Source organism: Gymnogyps californianus, chromosome 1 (assembly GCF_018139145.2).
Source record: "Gymnogyps californianus isolate 813 chromosome 1, ASM1813914v2, whole genome shotgun sequence".
NCBI classification, from domain to species: Eukaryota; Metazoa; Chordata; class Aves; order Accipitriformes; family Cathartidae; genus Gymnogyps; species Gymnogyps californianus.
Window position 1 is genome coordinate 11,576,864 of NC_059471.1, and position 17,083 is coordinate 11,593,946.

The 17,083-nt window shown below is 40.0% G+C and overlaps 2 protein-coding genes and 8 non-coding genes across 13 annotated transcripts in view; 1 reads left to right on the forward strand and 9 right to left on the reverse strand.

The window, feature by feature from the left end:
• The window catches only part of CEP295 (centrosomal protein 295), a 43,793-nt gene extending 43,015 nt beyond the window's left edge, over window positions 1-778 (forward strand). For both annotated transcript variants that reach the window (XM_050892519.1, XM_050892528.1), the window contains one exon: window positions 380-778. In XM_050892519.1, the coding sequence (XP_050748476.1) occupies window positions 380-427 (48 nt within the window). In that variant the 3' untranslated portion in view covers window positions 428-778. The remainder of the gene's footprint in view (window positions 1-379) is intronic.
• A 752-nt stretch (window positions 779-1,530) lies between these two features.
• TAF1D (TATA-box binding protein associated factor, RNA polymerase I subunit D) lies at window positions 1,531-16,806 on the reverse strand. Of its 3 annotated transcripts, none has more exons than XM_050892587.1 (15): window positions 16,676-16,806; window positions 14,818-15,063; window positions 14,249-14,738; window positions 13,800-13,975; window positions 12,123-12,177; window positions 11,521-11,799; window positions 9,807-9,858; window positions 8,397-8,538; window positions 8,000-8,047; window positions 6,521-6,558; window positions 5,895-5,968; window positions 5,112-5,158; window positions 4,098-4,175; window positions 3,151-3,223; window positions 1,531-1,965 (listed from the first exon to the last, which is right to left on the reverse strand). In XM_050892587.1, exons 2-6 carry the CDS (start codon window positions 15,048-15,050, stop codon window positions 11,644-11,646), a joined length of 1,110 nt encoding a protein of 369 aa, XP_050748544.1. In that variant the 5' UTR covers window positions 15,051-15,063; window positions 16,676-16,806; the 3' UTR covers window positions 1,531-1,965; window positions 3,151-3,223; window positions 4,098-4,175; window positions 5,112-5,158; window positions 5,895-5,968; window positions 6,521-6,558; window positions 8,000-8,047; window positions 8,397-8,538; window positions 9,807-9,858; window positions 11,521-11,643. The 3 variants fall into 3 exon arrangements, with proteins under 3 accessions (XP_050748544.1, XP_050748562.1, XP_050748552.1); XM_050892605.1 differs by having other exon boundaries at window positions 14,249-14,714; window positions 16,676-16,805; XM_050892595.1 differs by lacking the exons at window positions 1,531-1,965; window positions 3,151-3,223; window positions 4,098-4,175; ... (1 more) ...; window positions 5,895-5,968; window positions 6,521-6,558 and adding an exon at window positions 6,567-6,834.
• On the reverse strand, window positions 2,978-3,107 carry LOC127029812 (small nucleolar RNA SNORA25). The gene has a single exon (XR_007768243.1). It is a non-coding gene; the product is annotated as a small nucleolar RNA SNORA25 (small nucleolar RNA).
• On the reverse strand, window positions 4,291-4,429 carry LOC127029810 (small nucleolar RNA SNORA8). The gene has a single exon (XR_007768241.1). It is a non-coding gene; the product is annotated as a small nucleolar RNA SNORA8 (small nucleolar RNA).
• On the reverse strand, window positions 5,213-5,344 carry LOC127029815 (small nucleolar RNA SNORA18). The gene has a single exon (XR_007768246.1). It is a non-coding gene; the product is annotated as a small nucleolar RNA SNORA18 (small nucleolar RNA).
• On the reverse strand, window positions 6,278-6,350 carry LOC127029809 (small nucleolar RNA Z40). Its single transcript, XR_007768240.1, has one exon. It is a non-coding gene; the product is annotated as a small nucleolar RNA Z40 (small nucleolar RNA).
• On the reverse strand, window positions 7,066-7,197 carry LOC127029813 (small nucleolar RNA SNORA1). The gene has a single exon (XR_007768244.1). It is a non-coding gene; the product is annotated as a small nucleolar RNA SNORA1 (small nucleolar RNA).
• LOC127029811 (small nucleolar RNA SNORA8) lies at window positions 8,167-8,305 on the reverse strand. Its single transcript, XR_007768242.1, has one exon. It is a non-coding gene; the product is annotated as a small nucleolar RNA SNORA8 (small nucleolar RNA).
• LOC127029819 (small nucleolar RNA SNORA40) lies at window positions 8,649-8,775 on the reverse strand. Its single transcript, XR_007768250.1, has one exon. It is a non-coding gene; the product is annotated as a small nucleolar RNA SNORA40 (small nucleolar RNA).
• On the reverse strand, window positions 9,995-10,066 carry LOC127029824 (small nucleolar RNA SNORD5). Its single transcript, XR_007768255.1, has one exon. It is a non-coding gene; the product is annotated as a small nucleolar RNA SNORD5 (small nucleolar RNA).
• Window positions 16,807-17,083: the final 277 nt, after the last annotated feature.

Here is a 17,083-nt window from a genome sequence, read left to right on the forward strand (position 1 = left end):
TCAGGCAACTGGAAGGAAGGAAACGCTTGATAATCCTGACAGGCTGGGACTGTGACAGGGGGGCTCCTGGCCCAAATCCTGCCTTTAGCACTGACCACCTCAACTTTTTTGTCATGGAGTAAATTGCTGCTGCTCTTATATTATTTTACAGATTCCATAATTAACAGAAAATAAGACAAATAAGCACTCCTTCCCCCTGAAAGCTATGGGCTTTTTGGAGCAGCAGCAGTAACTGAACCCACTGCCCAGACTTGCACTCTCATGTATAACCTGAGCATCAGTAATGGAGTAGTAGCTCAGTTGTGCCCACCTAACTACACTGGTTTTAGTGTAGTCACTGAAGCTACACTGGCAGTCTCATAGTTTGTTTCATTTGCAGAAAATGCTGGAAAAACTACGAGCCAAGGTGACTTGGAAAGCACCATGACTGGCAGAAGACTTTGAGCAACAAGGAACACTACTGTATTGGTACAGTCCAAGAGACTGCTGAATAACACAGACTTCATTAAGTTAATTGTGGAGCTATTTGGAATCCTCAGCTTTAAGCTGCAGGAGAACCATAAGTAAACAAAACCTGTGTAGTACCCTCATGTTTTACTGAGATCACTACAGAAGCAGATTAACCACTGCTTTAAACATGGTTTGCCTCAGATTGAGTAGACTGATGTTGTGAAAAGCCTTTCTTGATGTGCATTAAGTGTTTTAAAGGGAGATCAGACTAACTTCTGTAATATACATGTACAAAACATTTTCAAATAAAGTTTGTTTTTTAAGACAACTTGAATCCTCAGGATGCAAGACATTAACTTCTTCTCTAAAGCTGAAATTTTTATCTATTCTTTGCACTATGTGATTTAAGATTAGGAAGCGTGGGTGCCTGCAGCCAAGAGGTACATCCTAAAGCACCTGAAGGCAGGAAGAGAATAAAAACCTTATACTGTTATTACTTCCAAATGTAGTTTTTCTTCTATCCAAGTTTGCTGAGCTCCAATTCAGAGCTAAGTAATCACATCAGGACAAATTCAAAGCTCAGCTTTTGCTATAAAGTTAAATTTGGCTATTGGCATGTGGAGTCACAGGGCCATTTCATTACACCTGGTCCTGTTTAAAATGCAGCAGAGAAGTCTTGGAAAATGTAATTGCTCATCAAAAATAACTGTAATTTAGGCTTGCTTTTACTGATTTTTTTCAGTCCATGGTGCAGCTGCATGTAGTGCAGTAGCTAAAGCAATCTGTTACCCTACCCCTCCCTCAAGTAAAGAGCATAAACCAAAACCAACTTGTCATTCCATGGAGTTGAGAGGTGGAAGCTTTTTGCAATGCAAAGATTAGGGGTATGGTATGTATAATCTTCACTGTAGTGCTTCTGCAAGGGCTGCTCAGGCTCTTACACATGAATATTCTTATGAGCAGAAGGGAAGAGACCAAGCCTCCACTTTGCTACCAGCAAGCCACAGGTAATCATCAACCCTGATCTACTCACCCCTCCTTTGTTTGCTTACAGTACAGCAACAGGAAATAATCCCAGGCTGCAGCTTTCAGACATCAGTTTTATTTAAATGCTGAGACCTTCTGTACAGAATAAATACCTCTCCAGAGCTTTAGTACAGTTGAGTTCAGTGACAAGGAAGTGAGGGAAAACAGCTGATAAAACCTTTTCCAGTCATATCACAACTCGATACACTCAGGTTAGTTAGCTCTTCTGCAACACCAAGCAGGCAGCTTTGCCACATCTCACAGGAAGGCAAAACAGGCAAGTCACAACTGGAAGGGTAAGGGGCAAGGCTCCCTGTGCTTCCAAACTGGTTTCCAAACAACATCCTAGTTCAATTTAAAGCAGTAAGGGAAGTTAGAACGAATGTTTAGTTCTGAATTACTGCAATATACACTCTAGATAAGGTTCCTTCTCCATTTGGAAGAGCTGTGCAGTTCTTTGCAGCAGACTTGCAGCAACATCACCAGGACCTGAGAGAGGAAAAGCATCTATTAGCACTTTTACTCAAAAGAAAAGCCATTTGAACTCTGCTGTCTTCCTCACACTTAGCATAACGTGGCTGCTTCTAGTCTGAAGCAATGTAATTTCAGGACATGGTGCTGGTATAAAAGCAGCAACACAGGGAACATGTACATACCCCCCTTACTAAAATGTTAAGGGGCAAAAGCATCATTTCCAATGCCAGCTCCCCAGGTACCATAATTTTCTGTTTCCTGTAACTACCCACAGTACCCATAGCATTCCCACCCTGCACTGCTCTCCTCCCTCACCTAGTTGTTCCAGGATTATCCACTCTAAGACTTCCATGCAGCTCTAGGGATGTATCATTGCCAAGGGAAAAGGAATCACAGAATCATTTAGGTTGGAAAAGACCTTTAAGATTGAGTCTAACCGTTAACCTAGCACTGCCAAGTCCACCACTAAACCACATCCCTAAGCACCACATCTACACATCATTTAAATACCTCCAGGGATGGCAACTCCACTTCCCTGGGCAGCCTGTTAAAATGCTTGACAACCCTTTCAGTGAAGAAGTTTTTCCTAATACCCAATCTAAACCTCCCCTGGCGCAACTTGGGGCCATTTCCGCTTGTCCTATCGCTTGTTACCTGGGAGAAGAGACCAACACCCACCTCAGTACAACCTCCTTTCAGGTAGTTGTAGAGGGCAATAAGGTCTCCCCTGAGCCTCCTTTTCTCCAGGCTAAACCACCCCAGTTCCCTCAACTGCTCCTCATAAGACTTGCGCTCTACACCCTTCACCAGCTTTGTTGCCCTTCTCTGGGCACACAGGCAGCAATTAAGTTACAAGACTGCTCATGCCACAACTGTACCAACCTGTTGTTCTCCAACTTCACACTGCAAAAGTCAGCTGGTTTCAGAATAAAACTGAGCAGCCTCTTCCCTACATCAGCATCTCAAAAAACCCTGAGGGCAGTAGACAAACACCCTTTTTCACTCCAAGAGGCCTCACTCCCTAAGGTGTATCTCCTCATAAATAGACCATAGCACACACCAAGTGTCCACGGCATCCTGCAGAGGATTTCAATATGCGGTCACCGCGTTAAGAGCTGCTGGTTTTTCCGCCATGCAAACCCTCTTTGAAGTGACCTTGAATTTCTTTTTAGTACCAGCAATCTTGCTGAGCACTCTTACCTTCAGGCTTGCTTTGGTGGCACTCAGGTGGTGTTTCTCAGCCCTCTGACATGCAGTGTCTTGGCAGCAGACACTGTGGGTTACAGAGTCAGATTTGGTTAGTGGAAGTGAAGAGTTAACAGCATACAAGTTGGATGTAAATTGCATGGAGCAGCCTTTTCTCTCCCCTTTTTGCTTCTGTGTGCACAACCATCACAACAGCAGCTTCTGGAGTCTGAGTTACAAAGGTTTAACTAGAACTTTTGTTCCTCTGTAGCTGAAGTGTTGGAGGTGCCCAAGGATACGGCCACATACCTGCACCTCAGCAGGAACTTGCTCTTAACAGCAGAAGGGAGCACTGTCTCTGACCTACATTAAAGCTTTATTCCCAGCAGACTTAGTGCCACATCACATGGCAATTCAAGAGTCCGATGGACTTGCTTTATGGTCATGTCCACAACTCGCTAGAAACAGCAACATCCTAGCAGCCTTGGTAATGACCAGGTACTCTCCTCTCACTGCTGTTACCACCAACTTAAATCTGGGACTTAAATCAATATTCAAGTTTCCCATCCTTTCTTGTTAAGGACCAATCAGTCCTGCCAATGTGTAAGCCAAGCTGTGTACACCAACAAGCCTAAAATCTGTTAAAAGCTCCAAGTACAGAAGGATTCCTCACAACCAGCAGCAGCTTAACTCAAACTAGTACTACAAATTGCTGCACAACTGTGACATCCACTGAAAGTATATATACACACACAAGAGTGACTCACAGATAAGCAACCTGCTCAGACACTGCCAAAATCTGGGGTGATCACTGCCCAGTAATCTCTGCTACTGGACAACCATTTCTACGCTCTTCTAGAGCAGTTCACTGAGGTTTCAATGTTCTAGAGTCATACCAAGTTAACACACAAACTTTAAAGTAGCATGAAACCATCTGAACTGACTAGTAGCTCAGTGCTTACCTGTCAAACAGGTTATCGTCTTCCCCAGCTCATCCTCTGAACACAGCAAAGTTCACTTTGTTCTGTATCCTAAAGCACCTGTTACAAAGAAGAAACTGAATGCACTTGCCGAGTTCCAGAGGCCAGCATCCAGTTCTCACACTGGAACATGAAAATCGAAAGCAAGTACACTCAAATCCCTGAAGAGGACAAAGACTGTATCAGCAAAAATACCAGGTTTAACAGACACAGCAGAATGAAAACCAACGATGCCAAACGCTGAACTACTGTAGCACTGGTTTTTGAACATCCCATCAGGAGATTGCTGCTGGGTGCAGATACCATACAGTGCGACAGCTGCAGTAGTTCTTCATCCACAACTGCTCGTTTTAACATTCAAGCTTCTTGTATGCACCAGTTAGCGTCTTGTGATAAGCTACACTGATGTACTCTGCACTTCACACAAGCTGCCACACAACTAAGAGGGAAAACAGACTCCATGAATTTCACCTAATATGAACAGCAGCTTCAGAATTCTTCTAAGTTTTTATATATTCCTACTGTGAAGGATGTATACTTCTTCCAGAATATTTTGCTTCTTTTACTTTAAACCCTGCATTCTACAGAACAGAAGCCAGGAATTTTAATTGTATAATAGTAAACTGGCTGCACTGCTCAGAAATTAACTCTTTAAAACCCAAACTTAAAGATATAACCCAAATATTGCTGCTCAGTATGAAATTATCAAGCAACTCAACACAGAACAAAAATGCAGCCTGTTTATGAAGTTACTTCAAGTTCAGACAGACACCATAGTGCTCTCTCACCTGTAGCCACCAAAACAAGAAATAATCACTCCTTCATGATTAAAGGGGGAATAGACCATTTCAAGCCATCCACAAATCTCAAACCACAAGAAATAGTTAGAAATCCGGTACCTACACAAAAACCTGGCTGAAAAGTAAGTTCAGCCCATGTAATTCAACGTGTTAGTTACACCTCAAGTCCCAGAACACACCATCTTTTGATTCTTACCAAGCTTTTCCACTTGAATCTTTTTTTCATGTGTATCAAGCTGGTACCTAAAGGAGAACATAATGCATTATTACAGTTCCTAGGATGCTACATCTGCAGAGACTTGTCTTGCAGTTTTATCCCACAGAGCTAACAGGTAGTTCAATGGGTAAAGCAAAACCACAAGTTTATTCTGTGAGGCATTTCCAACGACACGAACCTACAGAAGAGATCCTATCGGGATAGACCTCAACATTTCCAGCAATATAAATTAACACAACAGATAAAAATCAAGCAGACTGGAAAGTATCTCTTATCAGTGTCTTTTTACTTGTTTCAAGGCATTTGGGGGAAGGATGAAGGTAAATGATACACTAACATTTGGGGAAGATTAAGTAACTCCTTCATATTAGTAATAGTTTTAATGTTAAAAGTTAATGTTACCTGAAAGGCAAACAACAAAGGGATTTAACTACAAAATTGTACTCAGAGTCCTCCCTATAACTTTCCTACTAAGTATTAACTTACTTGCAGAAGTAAAACTATCAGTTTAAGCAGTTAAGCTGGTCACCTCCTTTTTGACTGAGAAATTTGTATTAGTGTTCTTTGGACAAATCAAAGTTAAAATAAATTCTTCACTTAACAGAGTGAATGCTACATTAAAATACAGTAACATAGTATTGAAAAAAGTCCCTGAAACCCTCCACAAGTCAGTAAGCTCGATGGGATACAGACTTCCAGCCACTGAAAGCCAGAGCCCTTCAATCATTAAGGAATATGCAGAACCTCAGATGTCATACTAACCCTAGAAGGGGCTTCAGATTCCTGTGAAATGGTATCCTGCATTTCTTCTCTCATTTTCTCTAATTACATACCACCTGAAAAAGCAAGATAAGGTTACAAGCTTTGTACGTGCACACAAACCAGCAGAACCTAGAGCAGTACTTAGTACTTAAGTGGTTCTAACCATCACAGGCATTCCCAATAGCCTCTATTTGGAACCACACTTAAAGCTACTATAACATCTGAATATAATCCTATTTAATTTGACAGCTTTTCTTAATTTCCTGTTTATTTTTAAAAGAAAGTCACACAGTCATGATCTTTGCTCACTGACACAAAACACCGTGTGTTAAATACTCAGATGCCCAGAATAAAGTGACATGAAAAGGACACTCATGTAATAGATTTGTTCAGAAAGGCTATTCTCACTCACTCTCTTCAGAGCAGTTGAACATTTTGCCAATCATCACAACAATTTTCTCACAGCATTCTCAAGTTTGGGGGAAGATAAGCTCTAATGTTTTCTAAAGCAACACTGCATCTTCTCAGTAAGAAAACACAGCAATATAACTAGCTCGCCCCGTTAAAGAAAGACAGCTAACCTGCAACAGGCAAGAGTTAAAAAACAATTTATCACGCTAACTTACCAAGATGCTAATTCAGACTGGACTATCATGTAGACTTCCTAAAAAGAAGTAAATTGTTGCATCTGAGTAATAGTTCCAAGTTTCTTCAGTATTTTAGTAATTTATTAAGACTTAGGCACTTTTATACTGAATATAAAGCAGGCAGACTGTAGTCCAGTTACGCTGTCTGAATGCTAATGCCAAAACAAAGCATTTCTTTTGAAAGCAGAGCCATGGCCCAGTCTATCACACAATTATCAACAAAATCCATCTGCAACTTAAGAAATTGGGAGGACTATGGCACAGAAGATACGTTACGTAACAGTCAGCTGGTACTGTAATGTAAAGAAAACATGTATGAGATACCATTTTAAGACAGCTTACAAATATGCTCTAATAAACCATCTACAAGAATGCAGCACTGTATGTATTTTTCCTCTACCTGCTAATTCTACTTCCTTTAGCAGACAGGATGCAGAATTCAAAAACATCAAAACAAGCTAATCCTTGGGATTTTACAGTAGCTGCGTTTTGAACTATGTTTGCGTAATTGTCCCACTAAGTAAACCTGTTACAGGTCTCATTGTCACCACTGCAATTAACTTTACAGTGAAGAAAGCATAACCTGTTACTCTTCTAGCCACGTTTTTCAATTCAGACACACAGTGAGTTGTGTCTATTTGCTGAATAACGAGGCATAACAATTAAGTCTTCAGAATGTCTGCAGAATAGCTTCTGTGTTTGAAGCCTAGCCAGTTAACTTTCACAGAAACATGTCACTAGCTGCCATCTGGTACTTGGATTTGTGTTTCCAAAATAAAATATTGCTTCTTTGTAAAAAGGCAACCATCCTGGTTTGGGCTGGGATAGAGTCAATTTTCTTCTTAGTAGCTGGTATAGTGCTGTGTTTTGGATTTAGTGTGAGAATAATGTTGATAACACGCTGATGTTTTAGTGGTTGCTAAGTAGCACTTAAGCCAAGGACTTTTCAGTTTCCCATGCTCTGCCAGCAAGCAGGTGTGCAAGAAGCTGGGAGGGAGCAGAGCCGGGGCAGCTGACCCGAACTAGCCAAAGGGATATTCCATACCATGGAACGTCATGCTCAGTATATAAACTGGGCGGAGTTGGCCAGGAGTGGCGGATCACTGCTCAGGCACTGCTCAGGCAGTGGTGAGCAACTGCATTGTGCATCACTTGTCTTTTCTTGGGTTTTATTTCTCTCTTTTTTTGTTATATTCCTTTTCATTACTATTATTATTATTATTACATTTTTATCATTATTAGTTAGTCTTATATTTTATTTTACTTTAAGTATTAAACCACTCTTATCTCAACCCACAAGTTTCCCCCCCCCCACTGGGAAGGGGGAGCAGCTGCGTGATGCTTAGCTGCTGGCTGGGGTCAAACCACAACAGCAACCAAAAAGCTAAAGACTTGAGCTTTTAGATCCTCAGCCAACTACCCCCACCTAGGAAAAACAACTATTTCCTCAATACTTACCCTTAAGTAGAGGCTTTCCACTGTGTTCCAGACATCACAGGAATGCCCCTTTAAGAAGAAATATTTTGAAACAAGGTCATTGATTTAACTATATTTTTATCCCATAACAGTTCAACAGTTCTTCAATGTTGTATTTGACAAGCTTCCCAATAAGAAACTTTCAATCTACTTGTTTCAACAGAAATACCAAGTTTAACCAGTAGATCTGCGTGAAAACCAACAATGCCAGCTGCTGAAATACTGTAGCACTGCCTTTTGAACACCCCATCAGGAAGATACTGCTGGGTGCAGATACCATACAGTGCCCATATTAGTCTGATTACTTGCTGTGGAAATAGTACTACTTTAAAGAAATCAATACTCTCATGCTGAAGTTCAGAAGAAACACAAAGCTCACCTCTTTCGCTAACATGTTCCACAAAAGTCCACCGAAGTAATAGATTTGTACGTCAGGCCAGCAAACAGCCGTAAGAATTCAAGCAGTCCAAAGAAGTTACAACTGCTCACTGCTGCAGAGCTGGTGTGTTCATCTGCAGAGTCTGGAAAGAAATCAATATAACTGAACTACACTTCTGCAGATCTGGAACATGAAACTCGTGCCCTAGATTCATCAGTATTTGAATGAACGAGTGTTTGAATACATGCAAATATTGTCCCTTCATATAAGTAACACAACTAATATGTTCATCAGCTGTGGGTTGCAAAAGAAGGGTTTTTTCTAAGCACTAGGTTCCAGGTTTTTGTCTACAGCAACAGACAAAAACTGAACACGTGCTGGAACAGATCGAATGCATCGGCCTTCATTTTTCGACTATTTTCCAGACAGCATTTTAAGCTATTTCTCAGTTTACCATATACTTACCATTAATAACTGTCAGCTTCCACTACTATGTTTTCTATTTTTAGAGACAGGTATAGTTTGGACTAAGGTAGCTGTGGCAAGGAGTTCAGTATCAGATATGCTATCATAAGAACAACTTATGCTGTGTCAAACTGATATGTTATCTATTCCAGTACCCTTACTAACAGCAATGGCCAAATAAGATGCCCTGTTCCATTCCTCTTAAGTATGCTCTTTTAAGGTTTCGTTACCTGCCCAGCTTTAGCTCAGGGCTTCCCATGTTAAAGATGTTTTCCTATCCAGTAATCCTACACGGCGTTTTCTTCCATGCTATTTCCTAGACTCTCCTGAAGCCACACAAACTTGGTAACATCCCGCAGTAAGAAGTTTCACAGCTTTAGCAATACGTATGTGCAAGACTACCAGCTTCTTTCTGCTGTCCTCCCTGTTCTTGCAGGGGACATGCATTAAGATGAAATTTTACCACAAGGAAGTGATCAGAAGCTGCAGCTGTATGATACACCCTGCTACAGAAAGCGTGGGTGGGGCACCACCAGGAGACTACATGTACAGTAGTTCTCCAACATCTTCAGCAGAGAAGGTCCCAGGTAGTGTCCAAACCAAATCAGATAGATTAAGTTGCCCTGCAGCATTCAACATCAGGTAAAAACAAAGTATTTCTATATAGAACTTCTAATAAAATCTCCATTTAATATACAGGTATTCAAGAACTCAAAATTTTAGTTTTCATTCAAGCAGAGGCTACAGGCTCCAACTTTGGTCAGTCTGATAAGAGACATTGCACTGTACTCAGTACCTTGGAAGCTTCACACAGAAAAGCTGCACAGCTGTGAAACACTAACGTATTCACTGGAACTATGGATACTGTTTTTTCAAAGTGTTTTGTAAAATAAAGCAAAAAAGCTACCTGAAGAAAACAGAACTGAAAACCAAGTAACAGCTTACCTTGCACATCAAGAAAACCGAGTGGTATTTCATCTTCCAAAAGCAACATGAACTAGAAGAAAAAAAGCAAAGGAATAAGAACTATCAGATATGCTCAAATAACTGAAGATTCCTAAAGCCAAAAGCTAGGTTTCAGCCATCAATTTAACAGTTGTAATAAGCTTGATTTTCATGTGTATTTATCCAGTTCTAATCAGAATTGAAATTTAGTTCATTTCTGAGTCACTCAGCAGTTGAACAGAAAAATTCATCACGTGAACTGCAGAATGAGCGGGACTCCACATACCACCTTGCTATGCCTTACCAAACAAGAACCCCACTGCTAGATCCAGGATGAGTCTTTCAAGCCATAGAGTATTTCTCAGGTAGATGCCTGGAAGAGTTACATTTAGCCATTAATTTTGGACCAATATTAAATGTGATCTTTAACTACTGAAGAGTAGTTTTTGCAGTCTTACTCCCTAGAGCTACCAAGTTGCAACTGGGAAACCCCAAACTTCTTTTACAAAGATTTCGGACCTTAATTCAAGCATATAAGGAATGCAACTTGAGCTGCTCTCATTATACTGAGGACCTACTGTAAATCTCCTCAGACTGTCAACTGCATTTTGAAGGAAATTAAACCAGTAGATATCAAGTCTTTTTCTGGTAACATCCCTGTTTGGCACAGGCTACTTTTACCTGCTGAACAGCTGTTAGTTTGTTGCTGACAGCGATTTGGTTATTAAGAGTATATGAGTGAGGCACATCACCCTTTGGTTTTTAAATCTTGTTGATTCACAAGTAAACTTTTTAAACATTTTTATTTCTACTGCTACCAAGACAGCCTTGTCATCTAGGAGTTAGCTGTATTCAGACCATTTTTAAACATTCACTAGTCATGTTTTCAACTGTTTAAAAGACCTTTGAGAAAGGTATTTGCAATCAGGGCAATGCTTGTTAAGTACTGTCATTATAAAGAGCTTTCATCTTCTACTTAGTCATGTTCACATCAGACCTCATTCTGGACAGAGGAGGGCAAAAAGAATCTTTTAATCCAAGATTCACTATGCTGCTACAGTTATTTTTAACATAACTTATAACTTCAGATTATTGTATTAGATTCAGGAGCAGAGAATTAGTTTTCTGAAAAGTTATTCCGCATGGAATAGACAACCTCAATCATATAAATTGATTTTATCATCATTTGAATGCATTAACCACATTTTGCAACAGACTTTTGTAGAAGTTGACTAACCACTTTTGCATTTTTACTGTTGGCACTTGATTTGCATTAAGGTTCAATCCTGTCTTCAACCCTTACTTAGCTGTTGAAGTATTTCAAAGCGTAGCCTGCATTTCCTTAAGACACAGAAGAATAATCTCTCAAGTACCACTCACAAAAGTTAGCTATGAAAGAAAGGCATCCAAATTGCCCTTTGTAACTTGAGCATATATACATATGCATGCAGATGCATACACGTTTCTATACTGTGCTGCTGCTATGTTACAACAGAGGAACTCACTTTCCTATTTTTAATTACATAAATTCTATGATCCATTGGTTAACAGAAAACAAGTTGCAGAAGCCAGCATTTCAGCAAGATTATCAGCCACTGAATCAAGGATATTATACACTTGATACAGGACAGCACAGAAGACACTTAAAAGCTTAGCAAAAAGACAGATTATACTTGTTTTGTAACCATCTCAGACACAAACCCAGTATACTCACCTTAAATCAAATCTGACTAGGTTGCTTGATTGATAGCTCAACATTGACTTCAGACCAATGTTTTAAACCAAGTAGGCCATGAAAGAGGTGTGACCACTGCCACCTCATTTGTTAGTTTTCTGTTCACCGAGGTGAACCTTGCAGAAGCCCAGAGTTCTCAGCAGCACAGTCATCTTCCTCCTCTACTTCAATCACTTCAGTTGATTTTGCACGTTTCGTTTCTGGCTTTGATTTTTTCTTATTGGGAATTTTGCTGCTTATAATGAAAGAGCTGTTCTCCTAAGAAAATGGAAGACAGAAGTATTCACAAGTCTAGTTTTGAGACGCCTAAAAGGTAAGATTTTGGTAGTAACTTTGCAAACTTTAAGAACTCTTCAGAGAACTCCAGAATTCCTACACATTCCAGCAGTACTTCAAAGAGGAGAGTGTGGACTCTCAAAACAACTTCCTTCTGCATTACAGATCAGGATTCACAGGTATCACACAGTCAACTCTGGATCCAAGCTCAAGAATTAAGTACTCAAAACATTATCTACTACTACTTTAACCTCAGAAAAGAAAGAAGGTTAAAGAGTTTCTGAAGTTAAGGAATATTTACTCACCACTACTCTGGCATCAGGGTTGTCTTGACTATCAGAATTCAAGCTGTCATCATCACTGAAATACAAAAATTCACATCAAGCTCTGTACTTTTATAGTAGCCTAAAATGTGTAAACTATGTTCCTAGCACAACCCCTGATTTCTTTTAATGTGTATGGAAGTGCTACAGCTTGTCAGTGTAAGATAATACCACTTCTACAGAAGGTTGTTCTCCAATGATAGTTTCTGACAGCAGAATTACATCCTAACTAGCAACACTGGCAGGACAGAAGCAGTGCTTAGCAGCAGAACAAAGATTTAGTAGCAGACATCAAACGTAATATTGAGATATGTAGGATTACACCAGCTAACAGGCTAAAAGTCAGTAAGTTACACAACAAGCAGAATGCAATCAAGAAAATAAAAGGATAGGCCTCAGCTAACAAGAGCTTTCTTCCTGATATTATAACAGAAATACTATCTCCATACTGCCATGAAACACTAGTACGAAATTCAATTCCACTATCATCCACAGGTTTCTCTCAAGGTAGAAAGGACTCCCCAGAAAGCAATGAAACCATTTTAATACTATGGAGGACTGGTTCCAAAACCTAAAAAGTCTAGTACTCATTTCATATAAAGAATTGAGTGTCTGGATGAGCTGACTTGCATTTATTCTACAGAACTTGGTTTCTTCTGCTCTTTTGTAAGACAGCAAACTAATTATTGTTACTCATTTTACAGGCTCACCCTAATACTTCAACTTACATAAATTAGCAGTGTAAGTGCTAATAAAGTGAAGAGTAGCAGAAAGACAGCTTTGTACCTTTACACTGTCTTTTAGGCTTTCTAATTTTAAGGTGCTGAGTATATTTACAACATTAAGTATTCTTGCTGATTTACTGATCCCTTTATTGCATGTAAGTTAACTGTTTGACCATAAAGACAGACCTAAGATGATACTTCAATGCTTAATGAAGTAAAAAGGAAATTAAAAAGTATCCTTTAGTCTTTGCCATAAAACACTCCATTTCTTTATCTGGAATAACTATAGAGGAACTAATTTCATGAAATACTTTTTTTTTTAAATTCTACCATATCATTTTAATGAGACAGTACAAATCACCACCTGAAACAATGATCAGATTGATCTGATCTTCAGATCAGATGTTTCTTCACTGTTTCTTCAGAAACAATGTTCTTCAGATTAAAAATATCTCATTCTATGAGAAGTTCCAAGTCACATTTACAAGCACAGAATCCCAAGTGGCTGAGCATTTTGTTCCCAAAATAAACAATGCTTTCGTAAGTAGATATTCACCTTTAGATTACACAATATTGACATAGGTTAAAAGGACAGGATAGGAACTGAACTTGATATACCTACAACTGTCACAAAATCACATGCTACTATAAGCAACTGTACTACCTCCTGAATTCCTCAACTGTAAGAGTAGCAGATTGTACTGGTGCAGCTGGGATGGAGTTAGCTTTCCTCATAGCAGCCTATATGGTGCTGTTTTGGATTTGCAACTAACAGAGTGTTGATGCCCTCCCTACACCAGCAAACAGGCTGAGGGTGACCAAGAGCTGGGGGGGTGGGGTGGCATGCATCTACCTGTATACACATGAATTTATATTTTAGTTAAGAACAAAAAAGCAAGTTTTATACCACCTAAAAATATAAAGATGAACTTACTTCATCTCCTGAATAGGGGAAATAGGGCCTTCATCATCTAAATATTTGTGTTTCCGTACCACCAGACATTCTCTTTCTAAGTCTTCACTAGCCTGAAGGGCTTTTAAAGCTTTTTTAAGATGTTCTTCATATTTAAGCACTTCAATGTACTGGAAATATCCCTTTGCAGCTGCTTGCTAAAGAAAAAAATACATCAGGTGAGATCTTAAAAATACCACTATAAAGCATTTAATTATGAACTGAATTGTAATATTATATTGACACCTGTATTTTAGCTGTGTTTGTCTTAAAGGTATTAAAACAGACAACATCAAGTGTCCAGTTTAACAGAAGTAAAAACTGTTTCATTGTAGCACATCAGGTAGAAGCACAACATAGCCAATTTAAATTCACTATTTTTAGACTAAATAAAAAACCAATACATTTATCCCACGAAACAGAGGACTCACCTCATAGCCAAGAACCATCTTTAAGGGAATATGTTTCTTCCCATAATGTTTTTCAACAAAAGGGAACTGAAAACCTCTGTCTAGAAGCCTTCTCTTTTGCTCTTGTGGTGAGGCTGTCAGCGGTGGCCTCCCCGTAGGCATCTGTGTGCTCACATACTTTTTCTTCTTCTTCTTCTTCCCTGAGCCACTCTTGTATTTTCGGTGTGCAGCAGCCTTAAACTTCTTTCCCCTGAAGTGATAGGCAAAAATGGCTTTCAAATTGAGTTTTGACTTCTGCTTCTTGGAAGTTTCTGATGATTTCACTGGACTTTGAGGGGACAGAGAAGAATCTGAAGAGCTTTCATTGTCAGGCACTCCTGCAACAGATTCAGCTTGCTGCCTTGAAGGTTGAGATCTCCTTTCTTGCTTTGAAGGTGCAATGGAGCACTTAGGATGGTACTCACTGCCACCAGCAGCAGAGAGATCACTGAAGAAGAAGAAAAAACATTTACTTTCAAAAGAATGTATACTTTTATGATATGACACAGGTTCTTCACGTGAAAAATTCTGAACTAGAGAGAAAAACTCACATTTCTGAATCACTGCTGTCCAGTAAAACCTCAGCTGAAGGTTTATGTATACTGTTAAGCTCATCTGAAGACTCCTCAGGAGCAGCATTCTTCTGCCTTGAACAAGAACACTCCATTTGTGTATTTGTTTCACATGCATGTACCTTGTATGGTTCTTTCTGCCAACTGCATATTAGCTCTTGGGCATCAGGGTAATCAGAGCCAGAAGCCTGGGGTTCATCTGTATCAGTCATGTTTCAGTTTGCCCTAAAAATCAATGAGAATTCATGAAATTAAAGAAAATTCTATGTTAATAAGGTAACAAGCCTTCCACCACTCCACCTAATAGGGTAAACTTACAAGAACAATCTTGAGCAAACTTCAACATAGATTTTCCCCATGAATCATGAGCAAATGTATTAACCTTCAGAGTAACAGTTAAGTTGCAACCACTTATCTCAAAATATTCATAACATAATTTAGGTCAGAAGAGATTTTTACAGCTCTTTTGGTCCAACTGCTGCTCAAAGCAAGGCTAACTTCAGAGTTGCATCAGATTGTTCAGAAACTTGTAGGGATGAGTTCTGAATGTTTTAACCCTCTCCCTACGAGGAATAAGTTTTCCCTTAAATAAGCACACACGTGTGGCCAACAGCTTCTTATACTTGTAAGGATATTGTTCTAAGTCATACACAAATACTTCACTGTGGTTTACAACCTTTTTAAACTAATCTAAGACAGTGTCACCATCAGAAGCAATGCCATCTTCCCTCTGTTCTTTTGCTAGCTACATGATACCTAAAGCCTCCTGCTCTAACAATCTATCAACCCTTTCTTCACTGGTTATTAATTGACATGGAGACTAGCCCCACAAACAAAACGTTAATTTTCAGTTGAATCTGCAAGACAACCCAATCTACCCCCTTCAGCTGCCCAAATCTACACAAAAGGGACTGAAACACACAGCAGGAGAACCTGTCCTTCCTATATAACAGCCTTGAGTTATTTTACCTACTTGTTTGTCATTTACTAGCCCTGCAGATCTGTATCTTTGTAATTTTACTGTGCTTTTTACAGTTTCACAAACCCATCATCATACCCATTAATGTTTCAAATGTAGTTACACACAATTTAGCATCTGAAGACACTATAGCAGAACTTGTCTAACCTGTTATTGTCTGGATAACAGTTTCATTTTTCAGAGTACAGATTACTGCACAGATTCAGGAAGTCAGCTTCCCAAAAGCATGGGAAGACAAAGGTATGCAACAGCAAATTGAGAAGTCTGAAAATACAGTAGATTTATATAGACTAGCAGTGAAGAATAAGAATAGCAGGCCAGAACAAATGGCTATAGAACACAAACAGCCATGACTGCTCACAATATTAAGTTCCATTTCTTCTCTAACCCATACAGCCACAGTGCCCTAGAAATTATTCTCAGAACAAAGAGGACAAAAATATCCCAAATCTGCTGCAGCCATACATCAGTGATTGATTTTTAAGCAGTCTACATTTAGATGACTTCTTGCATCATCTAACTTTTCAAGGCAGAAACTACCCCATTGAATTTTGCAAAATGCAAATATTTCATTCCAAAACTGCATTAAATACAGGCTTAGAAGTACACTAGACCTTAAACTCACCCTAATACACTTAAAATAGCAGCACAGGGGCCCAATCTGCCCTTCACTGTGAAGAAAGGTGATTTTTGACAGCAACCTGCACCTACACCCTGGACAAACTACAGGCACACGACTAACATCGGTTCACCCAAGGTCTGACAAACACAACACCCAGAAACAGAACAGCCTAACATCAAAGCAGGAACACATGCAACAACGGCACTCTAACTACACAGGCTGTGGCTGGTACTTACAGTTAGCAGCTCAGCATCATTCACCGCCTCTACTGCAGCTCTATTCTTAACAGCTGGCACGCCACACAGATCCCTTAGGGAAGAAAAACAACCAATACGTTAACTGGCTGATTACGTCACACAAACTTCTCTCCTCCCGAAAGAGCCATCCATTACTCCGCCAACATTTATCTCAGGTTGAAAGGCGCTGGACACACCGCTCGCCCCCCCTCGCCGAGCTCGGCTGCCAGCAGCGCGCTGGGGCCAGCGCCACGGCAGACATTTTGTACGCGGCCACCCACCAAGTCAGCACAGGTCGGGGACACCCCATCGGCACCACTCCCAAGAAGGCCCTCACCAATGGCGGCCACACAACCCGCTCCCGAGGACAACCCCTGCCGGGGAAGGCTAGGGCAGGCCGGGCCGGGC